This window comes from Indicator indicator, chromosome 21 (genome assembly GCF_027791375.1).
Source record: "Indicator indicator isolate 239-I01 chromosome 21, UM_Iind_1.1, whole genome shotgun sequence".
Lineage (NCBI taxonomy): Eukaryota > Metazoa > Chordata > Aves > Piciformes > Indicatoridae > Indicator > Indicator indicator.
This window is the reverse complement of record NC_072030.1, coordinates 7515450-7530315: the sequence shown is the minus strand read 5'-3', so window position 1 is coordinate 7530315 and position 14866 is coordinate 7515450. Positions and strand designations below refer to the sequence as shown.

The 14866-nt window shown below is 38.8% G+C and overlaps 1 protein-coding gene across 1 annotated transcript in view; it reads right to left on the bottom strand.

Annotated features, from left to right (window-relative positions):
* Positions 1–14866, bottom strand: part of KIAA1549L (KIAA1549 like) — a 56173-nt gene that overhangs the window by 5703 nt on the left and 35604 nt on the right. The window contains exons 13-16 of the mRNA XM_054390587.1: positions 13331–13509; positions 12175–12389; positions 6915–7044; positions 2659–3006 (exon numbers count right to left, since the gene is read on the bottom strand). Coding sequence (XP_054246562.1) covers positions 2659–3006; positions 6915–7044; positions 12175–12389; positions 13331–13509 — 872 coding nt within the window. The remainder of the gene's footprint in view (positions 1–2658; positions 3007–6914; positions 7045–12174; positions 12390–13330; positions 13510–14866) is intronic.

The following is a 14866-nucleotide window of genomic DNA, read 5'->3' as shown; positions in this document are numbered from 1 at the left end:
AGGAAAAAGATCTCAGTATCTTAGCTTCCTCCAGAAGTAAAGTATTTTAAAGATTCAGAAAACATCCTCAGAGCAGCATCTAGTGAAGCTGCCTGTGAGCCATGCATATTTCAGCCTCTTCCTTTCAGCCTTGAAAAGATGAAAAGAACATCCTTCGCAAAAAAACCCAACCTCTGTAACTTTCTAAAGCATTAACAAAGATCTCAGACAGTTCTGAAAAAGCAAAGTAATTCAGAGGAACACAGGATCAACCCACTAAGTCAAAATTAAACAACTTGCCCATAGTGATTCTGGATCTCATCACTAATATATGTAAAGGAGAAGTAATCATGAGCATGAAACCCATGGCATCCAAGAAATTCCATCACACAACATTTCTAAATTCTTTGTACTGTTACAGAACAGAGGTCATCATTTTGTCAAATATACTTAAAGACAGAGGGATGGTAACTCTCCAGTGCTTCATTGACACTGTGGAGTTGTTTTTTGTAAATTATGATTTCATAGACGATGCTTCAGAACAGTGCCCAGGATTAAAGATCAGATGATAGCAATAGCCAATAACAAATTATGAGAAGGTTGTCCAGTATCAAAACATAGACTGTTTGGGAAAAAAAAATTAAAATCTGAAGTCCAGTGGTAGGACTTTATCTCTCTAAACATGAAATATCTGCTTCAGCCAGAGAAGCTCACTTCCACAAACAGCAGAGAAAGCTAAAGGCCCATTACCATGGGATTAGTCATTCTCTATCTCCTGCCTGTGGAAAGAGCCTACAGGATTTACATGATTAGCTCAGACTTAACACCTACATTTATGTTTGAATTTGGCAATACAAATCCCACTCTAAATATCAAAACCCGCTATCTTTCAGTAACCATCTTTACATTCACACATTTAGACAGTGTTCCAATACCTTCTTTCTTAAATCTAGGTTAACACAGAGAAAAGGTAACTTATCAAATACTGACTTTTGATGTAAGTGTCTCTAAGGGAAAAAGCAAAAGACCAAGCATCTTTCTCCTGCCTCTCACTGCCATCCCATTTAAAACAGGGTTGAATACCTCAAAAGCACATCTGTGAAAATTATTTTTTGTTTCATGCCACCTACAAAGTCTCCTAATATTTACTTTCACCATGTTACATTGGTATTTAAAGTATTTCCATAATTAGATGGGAAAAAAAGAAACTAATCTAAAAATCCAGTGGTACATTTCCTAGACAGCAGTTGGAAATTCTGAGTCTTAATAGAACTGAATAGAAAAAACAAATGCTACATGCATGAAGGAAAACCTCAGTTAGATTTCTCCTAATAGCACTGGACTTGAAATGGTCTGCAATGCCTCTTCTGTATCTGAAAATCTGGCAGCACTCTCGATGGCTGAGCTGAACACTTCCTTCTGGTTCCACAAGCCTTTCATCCCACATCTTGCTCTCTGCATGTATTTGTACCAAGTATAAAATTCTCTTTTTCTTCACTATTTTAAAGGAACAGCACATGGGCTAATGTTTCAGAATGTGACTCCAGATACTGTTTGAGCATAACAGGGTAGACAGAGACACAGAGGTAGATTTGGGGTTTCTCCTGTGTGTTAGTGGATATGCATCCTTTAATGTTATTTTTTTATTGTCATGGAAGCAAGCTACAGTAATATTTATTTTGAACTAAGGACATTTGTCTGCATTATCCTAATGTTCTAGCCAGAGTAAGGGACTCAGTTTGAAATGCTTTCTTTCAAAAAAAAAAAAAAAGTATTTGTTTCTGACCAAAAAAGCCTTAAAATTAACAACTTCACACAGTGACATTCACAGATGGGATATTTCTCTGTAAGCAATCACCTCTGGTTTAAGTTTGTACCTGACAGAAGTAAAATATGTTGTTGATGTATACAATCCTGTCTGTGGGAATTCAAGGGCAGTTTCACATGCTGAAGGTGTGCACTGTGCTACTGTGACTGCTCTCTAGATAACTACAAAATTCCATTAACAATTTCCACCCATGGATTTAAGTTCTTAATTCATTTATTGCTTCTGTGAGGTAAAGACATGTTAGCCACAATTTGAGGCTAGGAAATGAAGGAATCAAGAGTGACTTACATAAGGTCAACCAAGAAACCTGTGGAATTAAGCCACCTCTAGAGTCCCAAGTTAACAGCTATAACTGCAAGATTGTCAGTAATAGCCCATATTTCAGGTCACTCTGATTAACTTGGTTCACTCTTGTGAGATGATGCTCCTCAGTGATGGACCTCATGCAGAAGTCTTGAGTGTTTCATACCCAGCTGCCTACAGGGTTGTTCTGCAGAACCAGGTTACTTCCTAGCATGCACTCAGTGAATAGGAGGAAATCTGCAAACAAGTTCTTGATTTGTTGAGAAGCCTGGAGTTTAGTTCAGCCTATTCTTTCAAGCACAATTTAGACAAGACAACCTTGTTGCTAAAGTAAGACACTGAATCTTCTTGCAAGAGGTGGGTATGGGTAAGCATGCATACATACATACATACATATATACAGCCCACTACCCAAGCTTATTTGCTGTAATTATGGCTTTACATCTGGTTTTAAGCATGTAAATGGGGCTACTGCTTTAAAAAAACCGTGTCTCGGAGTAGAATTATCTTTATGATATTACAGTATACTAAAGAGAAGTTTCACTTACTGGTCTTGGTAAACTGTACTGATACATTTCTGGTCTGTATGTGGGTACCCACTGTACCCCCCCTCTAGTTCGGGTCATGGTACCAGGAGCACTGGTCACAACCTCCGAGTAGGGCAGGTGCGGTGCTGAGCTGTACGCCTCCTGCCTGCTCTGTCCTCCGTGGCCTGCAGAGGCCAGGCTGAAAGCCTCTTCCAAGAGCATATGCATCTGCTGTCGGACCTCATCAATGGAGGGCTGAGAACTTAAAGTTGAGGTCTCCGAGTGGCCTTTGGCCTGACGGGACCTGACGTAACTCCGAGGCTCATTGACACGGTCAACATTTGTTTCTTCTATAATTTCAGGCTCAGTCTGTTGGATGGAATAAAAGCATGTATATGTAAAAAGCTTTACAAGACAGTATTTGTGCTGCTTCACACAAAACACTCTCAAACACAGATGTAATGTATACAAAGGCAGGAATTGTGACAATATAGACACATGACAAATATTAGAAAGGAGTGATATGAGGCAGGAGAGTACAACAGCCTTCTATATCCTACAGTGCTTGCTATCAAAACTGCCAGGGACACTGTCAATGATTCACTTAAAAACAATTAGAATTAATGTTTAAATTATTTTCTTAGCTGTTAGTATCAATGGGAGTACAAGTGTGCCAGGAGGAGTATGACTCCCTAAACAGAACCACCACTATGAAGGACCACTTGTTACAGATAGAGACTGAAATTCTTTTGTCCATTCTTACACGTTAAGAGTTCAGAGTTTCCTGAATTTTCTAGCCCAGTGAGTACCACTAACAATTTTCCTAGCTCATTTGTCTTACCTAGCCACTGAACAGTACTTACACAGAAATGTATCCAAAAATAATGTGGGAATAGTGAATGAAGTGAGCAGATAGTACTCATGCAACTTAATTTCAAGGGTTACTCCTAGGGTAATTCCTTCTGTACAGATAAGTACAAACAGAAATCACCCTCCTGATTTTTTGTCTGTAACACTGAGGCAGAAAAATACCATCATTATTGTAAGGAGATGACAGTGAAATACCTAACTTTGTCAATGTTCTGTGAGAACAGTCTTACAGCCTATGGGTTTTAAAAATACATTTTAAGAAACCTGAAAAAGCAACTGATTTCTTATAACTCTTTAAATATCAGTAAAATGCAGGTATTGCTAAAAAATTCCAGCACTATTCTGATAATTTATTTGAATGCTCTGTAGCTCCTAGAGAGGCATTCATCTTTTTCCCATGTAATAGTGCTTTTCTGTACCTGACTAGATAAGCAACTGTGCCCCTAACCTTCTGCAAGCTATGTGTGGTCATATATACTACAGGACAAACATGGTACATATTTCTTTATTTGCAAAGGAGAATATCAAACTGACTTTCTGTTATCAGTCACCCAGAAGTGTTATATGGTTGGCCTAAAAACTGTTAATAAATTTCAATAAAAGCTCTAATTTGTTTTCTCTTTTAGCCATTTTAAGTACAGCTATATTTTGTACTCAATGAAAATGCAGCAATAAAAAAGGAAAATTAAACCAATAATTAATCATTTGCATATTAGAATTTAACCATAATTTACGTAGTTATAATTATACTTCCAAATTGAAAACCACAAACCCAACTTCAGGCTTCCTCAGTGGTACATACATCAGATTGAGGAAGGAACAATTTAACTGCACAGTTATCAAAACTGAGTAACTTTGCAGGAAATCTTCAGCTAGTTTCCCTTATTCCTGCATTTTGATTCCACTGCCATTTGTGTTGTCAGAGTAAAAAAAAAAAAGAAAGAAAGAAGATAAATTTTAGAAGCCTGACAATATCATCAATGGTATAATTAGCTTGTATAAGTTCAAGCAAATTATTAACCATGATTCTTCCATTTCCTCATGCCTGTAAAAGTGTAAGTGAATGGAACCCCACAAGAGACCTATTAGTATCCAGGGCTGAAATAAATCCCATTCTCGACAACAAAACACCCATTTACCATTGTTGGAAAGATAAACCTCAACACATAATCTGTGCATACTTGTAACAGATAAGGGAAAAAAAGGGAAAAAAAGACAATTTGTTAATCTGTAAAAAAAATCTCATGACCTGAAGATAATACAAGCTATTTGATTCATGAGTTTAATTATTTGGAACTGCTCATAAAGCATGAATTTCACTACTGTTTAGTAGGATTGCTGGTAAATAACATACTGGCAAAAAGAGGTTAGCTCGAGTCCAAGAAGGCTGGAACCTTTAGAATGACAAAGTGGATGTCAAAAAATTGTACCAGATGTTAGCTAGATAAAGAAAAGGACACAGGATTTAGCATACAAACCAGCCCCTTTTCACCGATTTTCAGAGATTAGATTTACAGAAGTGTTTTAGGTACACCACTGGTGAGATCCATATGAATTCCATGCATAAATATAAGTGCATGCCCATGGGTATCCTGGGAGACCAAGCCTATCAGAAGCTCAGCACAGCTCTGAGGAACCTCAAACAGGAGTGAGGGAAACCAGCCCACGCTGCAGACTGAGGCTTGGGAACTAAATTTCAATATCCTGTCCCATTTTCCCCTGGCATTTTTCTGCTTTCAGACAGGCAATGTGTTCAGAGTTAAAAGAGGTGCACTGCAGTCAATCTGCAGCACATTGGGCAAAAAGAATTTTATGTAACTTACTGGTAAAAAAGGCTGTCACAGACAGCTCACCCAACTGCAACATTAAAAGACAGGCAAAAGCAAACTTCTGTATGATAAGCACAGAGTTTACCATTACTCTTAGAACTTTCCAGAATCTGCATAAGCTCATTGATCTACTTTCAAGGTTTTGAACAATTAAAAAAAAAAAAAAATATATATATGTATATATGCAATATATTAAAGTATATATTTAAAATCTGTTAGCTACTTATTAATTCTGAACTAATAGTAGGAGGTCATGTCTGCTCCCAGAATGTTTTCAATATTCATTTCAGGCAAATATCATCTATGAAAAAATATCTTTTATTAGCATATTAAAAAAAAAACACCTTGCTTTCTTGAAAAGCATGATCTTCAAGATACTGAGAGAAGGCTGGTCTGCTGTTTTTATCTAAGAAAGCTCCAAAATTAAAGGAAACATTTATGGGAGGGAATCTTCTTTTTTTGCAAAATATAAAACTTATTTCAACAGGTTATACTTTTATTTTTCCACCCTACAGAGATGTAGTCTAATGCCTCAGAAAGCAGTAAAGCACTCATCCCACTTACACGGGGCACAACATGACTCATGCAACCTGATAGGAAGTGTCTAAGTGCAGAAAATCATTTAAGAAATCTGACACCTACAACACAGCTCAAAAAATTCTGTGAAAGGTTTAAACCTCCCTGAATACATGCCCTGACCTTGGCACTTTCCCTGGCCCTGGTACATTCCTTCACCTTGCCACCACACCCCTGGCAGCCAAGAGTTGACAACTAAGCTCCACACATAATGCTTCTCATCTACAGAGTTTACAGGATGAACAACCACCAGATGAACTCCCTTATTTTACACAATGGTTTAGACCTTTTCTAGGGACTGATCTTCAGGGATGGCTGAGCTAAAGCATTTTGTACATGTGATGAAGGACTGAAATATTCTATATTAGCCTATTATTGTCCTCATTCTGGATGCACACAGTGTCAGCTTGCATTCAATGTATCTTCAGACTGCATCTGCCTTGTTTTGGCTGCATGAGTTCCTTGAACCATAAACCAGCAGCTCCTCTGGCTGTTTTTGACATTTTCCTATGCAAAACTCTCCCAGTTCTTATGTAGTTAAAAGAAAATACCTGCTCCTAGGGGACTTCCATAACACATTGACATCTGGACTCAAGTGAAATTCCCAGAAAATGGTTGTTTGTTCTTCTGAATCAAAACAGCAACATCAAGGGATACAGAATGAACAGAGGATTTAAATTGCAGTGAAAAAAGGCTCAGTATCAAGTTAGTCCTTCTCATACTTAGAAGTATCTAAATTCAAAATGCACTACTTTGGCAAATAATCAGTTTCAGGGCAAATCTTTTGTTTGCATTTCAGACTGTAAAATTATGTACTACTATAAAGCAGGTGAAAAGGTCCGTGCTCCTGAGCTTTTGTCAGGATGCTGAGTGCACATAGAGAACTGTAACATTAAATACCCAGTGGCACTCTGGCTTGTAGCTTATCAATAGTTTCCTGTGTTTAGGAGTAAATTATTACTTTGTTGATCAAATTTCACTGCATATATCTGATAAACTTACATCATATCCACTGTTACGGATTCCACGCCTAGGTCTTTCTCGAGTCACAAGAAGATCCATCTCTGTTTCTCCTGGGCTAGGACTGTTCAAAGACTGCCTGCTTCTGTATACTGAGTTCTTCATTGGTTGCCTAGAAAGAATGAAACAAGAAAACGGTGACATGAAAACAGAAAAATGGCAGGCAGCACTATTCAGTGCTTACCTTAATTCTAAATTGGTGAGGTTCATAAAAATGCCACATCATTATAGGGTATTCTTGCTATGTATATGGACATGCTAGAAATCAGTAACATTATTAAGAGTTCGTTAATTCTGTTTGCTGTTAGAGAAAATAAAGCAACATAAAAAACATGAATATCGTGTGTGGGACCTCATCAAATGAAATGTGGCCCAGGAAAACATCCCTTTTAAGCCCTTTTAACCTCAGCTGATATGATTCAAATGCACAGAAAATAAATAGGCATTATCAAAAAATAATAGGAGCTCACACATACTCAGACAGGGAGCAGAAATTTTGGTTCCTGATCCTGAGAAATGAGAGAGAAGTGAATAACGCTCCACTGAAACAAACACCCAGCAAAGTGAATGGGAAGAGAGATGGGAGTGGGAGGGAACTGCTTGCAAGATGCTGTTTTTAAATAGCCAGTTTGGTAACTGGCCACAAGTTTATCAGAGAGATGTATACTTAGACCACTTCCAGCATGGCTCTGAGCAGCACTGGGCAAAGGCATCCCTAGGCACTGAGCTTCCAACACTGCACGCTCAGAAACAAGGGGGAAGCAAAAAGACTAGAAGACATCATATAACCCAATACCCAAAACATCCTGTAATCTTTCCAACACAGCCATTTCTTCCCTTGTTACTGGTCATACAAAAGTAAATATAGCATTCCTCTCTGAGACACAGAATATTTCTGCACATGAACTCTTCAGGAGTGGTTGCCAAATCGTGATATAGGAACTTCATGCTTCATTAAGCTGCATCCTTTAAAAAGGCTACATATAAACCAGAAAAGTTCTGGAGATGATGTTCTCAGTGTATCTGGCCATTAGTAATTTTTTTGCATATCCCAGAGAAGATCTTCTCCCTCTTAGACCAGTAGTGGATCAAATAATGGCATGACAACTTCGTTTATCAACACAGTCATTACACTGTTGTGAGAGCTGAATATGAAATTAGCTTTACCTAGTCGTGGTGCTTTTCTGCTTTGTGCACTTATTCCACTGAAAACATTAAAAGTGGATCGGGTTGTCTAACACGTCTGTGTGCTTGTTTTGCACAGGGGACCTGACAATGTTCATAGTGAAGTAAGAGAAGCTGCACTGTTACGTCCGAGTTCACACTTTCAGTCTCCATTTGCACAGTAGATTTGCACCTGAATACTTGCATTGTGCTACCACATGGAACCCCAAAACAAGCTGGGGCCTACTGGAGCAGCCCTGGTCGCTATGCTCAGCAGCCAATAGTAAGAGATAGTGCAAAGGTATAACAACACAGATTTTGAAGTGATTTGCTTCTTCAGTAGGGCAGACAGACAGCCATCCACCTGCCAGGATGTACTGTCCCTTCCTCCGGCACTTGGAGCCAGCAGTTCTCAAGACTGACTGGAAATGCACATTTGTTCCTTGTTTTCCCATGGCTGTCTTGAGTAGCTAGTACTTACTCAAGTTATAGCAATGATATGGGTCCACAGCATTATTTTGCTCAGGATTAAAAGGTAGGACAAAAAAACCAAAAACAATTTCACACTTCTGATTAAACTAAGTACTCAGGCAAATACATTTTAAGGCAACTTTTGAAAACTTCTGTGTGATGTTTAATCACAAATCTCTATATGCATGTTTGAAAGTCCCAAAAGCACTGCCAAAGCAGAAGACAAGCAAAAGTTTTGGAATAAATTTGCCCTACAAAAATAATACTGAATAAATTAAAGTACCTTGTCTTGTTTCTTCCAGGACTGTCAGTATTACCAGCAAACACAGGGAACTAGGTTACACTCAGGCTAATCAGATGTGACAATCTTTATGTCCCTACATTAAAGGTCTCTAAAATTTCATACCTGTTTTACAGTAGGTCCATAAACACTTACGTGGTGCAGTTGTGATATATTTTCTGAGGGATTCAAATACACAGCCTCTCTAATACATGCAGATTCTTGACCTGATTACAAACTATTAAAGAAAATCCCAGAATAGTGCGTATCATCAGCAGGCTCTTTAAAATTGCCTTGAGATTACCAATTAGCTCATTTAAGAAAGTTTTGCTAATGAGAAAGGAGGTATGAATGCTAACAACTGGCATTCAAATGGGTTAGCAAGTGCCTTCTGGGAACACCACTGGAACATCTTAAAACATGAATTTTATGGTACAGAAGGCTCCAAGGTACTAAGTGCAAAAAGCTGTTTGTTCCTGAACATTGTTAGTAACAATGTTTTGTAAATCACTTTTAAATACAATTTAAAACAAAACAAATATGTAGAGGTGATCTTGAGTAATCTAATCAGCTGCATCTCTATTTTCTGATGCATATTGGAAATACTGTAATATGCGATTTCATTAATGCAATACATACAAAACAGAAAAAGAGGGGAACAGACTTTTTTCCTAGAAACTTTCAAATCTTTGACCCACTTCTAAGTGATGTCATGTAAATTTTAAAAAATAATGCAATGTTTTAGGTTTTAATTGCTGTAACTATAATGATATAAACAAAGCAGAAATTAGAAATAAATCTTTTCTTCATTAGAATAATGAAGAAAATTATGCTGTCATGTGTGTTGCAGCATTTCATGTTCAGTTCCAGGTCTTAGCATGAAAATTTCAGCATAGACTTTGGAATCAGCTCTTTGGCAGACATCTGCAGCATCTGTGAAGATTACAGAAACACAGAATCATGGATTAGAGGTTGGAAGGGACCCACAGAGATCATCAGGTCCAACCCCCCTGCCAAAAGCAGCCTCACCTAGGGTAGTCCACAAAGGAATGCACTCAGGCAGGTTTTGAAAGTCTTCAGGGAAGGAGACTCCACAAACTCCCTGGGCAGCCTGCTCCAGTGCTCCATCACCCTCACTATAAAGAAGTTTCTCCTCATGCTGAGGTGAAACCTTCTATGTTCAAGTTTGTATCCATTGTTCCTTCTCTTACTACTTCACATCACTGAAAAGAGCCTGGCCCCCTCCACTTGACACCCACCCCTCTGATATTTATAGACATTGATCAGATCCCCTCTCAGTCTTCTCTTCTCAATTAAATACTTTGTGTCTTTACACAAAGTGCATCAGAAATGGTTCTTCTCTCTTCTTATATAGGCATATAGACAGTATATCTAAAAAGTAAATCCAGGAGTCAGACTTGCTTGGTTCAGCCACACCATGAGATCATTGTATACCTGCCTCCAAGCAGTTTATATATCATGTCAGTGATCACCATCTCAAATAGATGATGACAGGTTTACACAACACATTAGAAAACACACAGGAAAAAAACGTATTCTGGGACTTTTCAGCACACTGGCAGCTGACCAAACAAACATCAGCATATCTAACAAAAAGCAGATGGTTAGCATTAAAGCTTCATGTGTAATGTTTTAAACATTTCCTACATGCCATGTGACACTTAATAAACATCCAAAGTAATGCTTCAGTCCTTCACTATATGTATAGCACGTTCATACCAATGTTCCTACTGTTCCATCTATAACTTCGGGACAGACTCCTGTGTACTGCAGGTTCAGTATCTTCTCAGTGCATTTGGAGCAATTTATTCCTCCCTCACTGAAAAACTGCACAAGGAAATGATGCCCCAGACCCTCCAGCAAGGACATAACATACAGTTAAGTCAGTATCACTTGTCTTCATTGACCAGTGCAACCCTGGAAAACGGCCCATCAGTTACAGTATTTCTCAGTCACTTAACTCTAGACCTATAGAAGTTCATTTGATTACAGCTTTTGCCATGTTCTGAGGCAACATTACCTTTATATTTCCCATTTCAGTCTTTTTCATCCCTGTGCCCCAAGTTAATTGCTGAAGTTGAACTGTGTGTAGACTGTCACCACTGATGCTTTGATTGTAATTATAGAATCATAGACTGGTTTTGGTTGGAAAAGACCTCTAAGATCATCAAGTCCAACCATCAACCCAACACCACCATGGCCGTTTATCCATGTCCCAGGCCGCCATGTCTACATGTTTGTTGAACACGTCCAGGGACAATGATTCTACACTTCACTGAGCAGCCTATTCCAGTACCTGACCAAATACTCCTAGGAAAACTTTGGTCTGAACTTCCCAGGAGATGGGATGCAAGACTTCATCTCTAAGTAAGAGAGCTATTTCCAGAGGAAATGGACTTCAGCATCTCTTTTTCTCCCATGAATCATCTGCTGATGGTCCCTGATTACAGTAAAAAACAAAGCCCTCATGGTATGAGAGATCCTTCATACTTTCACTGTCCCTAAAGGAAGAGGAATCTGCATACTCTGCCATTTCTGGGGAAGGACTGGTATGATCTGCTCTTGTCAGTGTGCCAATTTGTGTTTCACAGAGCAACAGAGCAGGACCACCCATCCACAGTGGACTAAGGCAGAATCACCATGTACACTCCTTCCTCATTTCTAAAATGAGGAGATGAATATTCCTGGTGTACCATCCTCAAGAGACAGCAAAGTGTTAATCAAACGTTAGTACTGTAACACAATATGCCAGCTTCACGTCACAGATAAGCAAATTCTGAGTTTCTCTGTTAAAGGCACAGGAAGATCACCAAACACAGGTATGCACACAAGATCACAGACACCATCCCTGCAGGACTTGATAAAACACATGGATCACGTACTGGTTGTGTTATCTTATGCCTACTGCAATAGTTATATTCAGATAAAAATAGAGGCAAAATAGTAACACCACTGAATTTTGGAAATGAACTAATTCAGATGCTAAATTCCTGGCTTAAGTCCACTCTCAGTATCATCAAAAAAACCCTCTTTTTCTATTTACCTTACTTGGAAGATTGCAAGAACTTACAACAGTGCTTTTCCTTAATTTTCTGTCTTCCTATTTTTTTTTTCCACCACATTGCAGTTTTATCAGATGATACATAAATAATCATGGGTTACATGAATTCTCTTCATAAAGTAAAAGGGACCAGTTGACCATAAACCAAAGAGTTGGCTCACTAAAAAAAAAGCCCCTTTGATTCTCTACAACCCCTGGACATCAACTTTCCTCCCAGATGAATAACTGCACATAAAATGTCTCACCTGTTCTTAGGCTCAGCGAACGGAGATGAGACATCTGCATCTGGATCCAAAATGTGGTCAAGTTCTTTCTGATTTTTTTCATACATCCTTTTTCGGTCTGTCAGTCCCTTGTTATCAACCTGTGGGAAATCATAGTACCCCTTCCTCTTGGCTTTCAAACGCAGCTTGTTGCGGTAATGTTCTATATCGGACTTCTGCTTTAAAGCCTTGTTCACCTAAACATCAGAAAGATGGTTAAAGGATGGTGCTGGGCTGGCTATTTCCAAATGATATTGTCAGAGTGCGTTTGATGCACTGCAGCTGTCATTCTACAGGACGAATTTTGTACTACACCGTGCCATCTGTAAGCAGTGAGGAGCTGCAAGTGAACAGAGTCGCTGCATTTTTACGGCTTGGCAGATGGTTAAATAATTTTAGCCTAAAAAACTCTGTACCATTACAACAGTGACTCAGATACACCCACTGAAGAAAAACACTCATGATGTTAGCCAACTGTTGTGACCTAACAACATGCTTGTTTTTTGGGCACCATGAGGAGAACTCACCAATGAAAATTTTTATAGGGCCCTGTTAAGCACAGAGACATCACCCCTGACTACGCAAAACCTTCAACAAGTCTCTCATGGCTGGGGAAGAATTCCAGGGAGATATCATGCAAGTCTTGGAACCAAAGCATGGCTTTTGGCAAGCACCTGAAGCAGACACTTGTGCTATCCCACTTTGTTCCCAGGAAACAAATGTACCCTCCAGGAACAGGCTAGAGTGCAGACAGAGTAAAGCCATGGCCCTGCTGCATTGCTTCTTGTTCTGAATAAGATCAGTCTGGCACTCAGATGATCTATACACATTTCCATGCTCAGCCACAGAATTCATGTAGACAAAGATCTTATTCTGTTCTCTGCTGTCATTACTCATTTTGTTAAGATAATTATGACAGAAGGATGCTGGGGAAGTAGGAACATAGAAAGTTTTCTTTTTTCCAAGGTTTCATGTATTCACAGTGCATTGTGAAAGAGCAGATCTTAAATTCTTAGACCTGAGCCCACCATGCTAATGGAACTTTATACGGTACCACGGTGAAAAGCTCCTACCAGTCCTCTTCCACCTGTGGATGCAGCCAAAGAAACAGCTGTAGACATTGTCAGACAGTTCTTACCTCTCCATTAATGATAGCAGACTCCTGGCTCCTATCTGATGCAGCATGAACAGCAGGCAGTGCCACAGGTTTGATGGCGATCAGCTGCACGGATCCAGAAGAGGTGTCGAAGGGGTCAACGGCAGACTTGGCAACATTATCAAAGAGAATGCCTCCTTCCTCTTCATCACTTAGGGGCACTAAAGCACATCACACTTATTCAGCATAAAGACACGGACATTTTTGCTGCATGTTCAAGGTGAAATTCAGTGAGCCCATGCTTTTAGATTAATGATGTGTTTCAGTACACTCAAGGAGTAGACCTAGGAGACTTTGACATTGGAAAAAAATCCCCTTATAGTACAGATAACATTATCTACTCAAAGAATTATTTGGCACTCCCTTTAAGAATGTTGCTTTCCAATCTTCACTATCAAGATGGGGAAAAAAAAAAGACAAAAAGAATGACACAGAAAATTGTGTGAAATGACAAAGTCAAATGAAAAAAGACATGGAAAAGACATTACATGCACGCATACAGACACACACATCTCTACATGTCAAGGCACCAGAAGTTACACCTGATCTAACACAGTTCAGCTGAGTTTTTGTCTTACACTGCAAGGGCCACAGGCATTCTCAAAATCTGAAAAATTTTGCTACTGATTTCAGCAAAAGTTACTAATGCTAAAAAATGCCATCTGGTAAAATGAAAGCATTACACTGTACGCGTGCGTGCGTGTGAGTGTGTGTGTGTGTGTGTGTGTGTGTGTGTGTGTGTGTGTGTTAAAAGATGCTTAAGAAACCGATGGTGTCCAAGTTTATGTTATTTTTTTCTGCTTTGCAAAGCAGTACCTCAGGTAGCTGCAAGTTAAACCATTAGCATTGCTTAAGAAATGAGAGAAGGCTTCTGAAAATCCTTAAAATTGAATGTATGATGAAGAATTTTTAGGTTTTGATTTCTATATAAACGGATAACTCTCTCATACATTTGGGCCTTTTCTCCTCCAAATTTTGTTTGTAAAACTGCATCACCTTGTCAGCTTTTGAATCTTAAGTCTTTTATCCTTATTTTGAAATAAAAGAATGACTCTAAAACATGAGCACAAATTCCACAAAGACATCCTTGCAAATATTTTTGAATAATTATGCAATTAGAGAGAAGAATGTTTGCTCCATATCCTAACTGACAGGAGCAGAGATCCTCTGCTAAAGAACAAAGTGGTATGTTCTAAATTTATTTCCTCTGAAAATACACTCTGGTTTAATATTTAATCACTGCACAATGGACTTGTATAAACACAGCAGTTCAAACAGCCAAAGATTTTGATAAAAAATTATTTGACATTGGTAACATAAAATATGAACCCACTGAGTGAGCGCATTACCTTTGTCTGTACTTGGTGTGGACTGGAGTTGACACTACTTGAGCTTTTGAGAAATATATCTGTTAAATCACTGTCATTAAATATTGTCCCACTGGCTTCATGGAACTGTCCAAATACAACAGTGTCTTTAGTAGGTCTGAAATCCTCTCATCCCTCCCGGGGCTGTTCA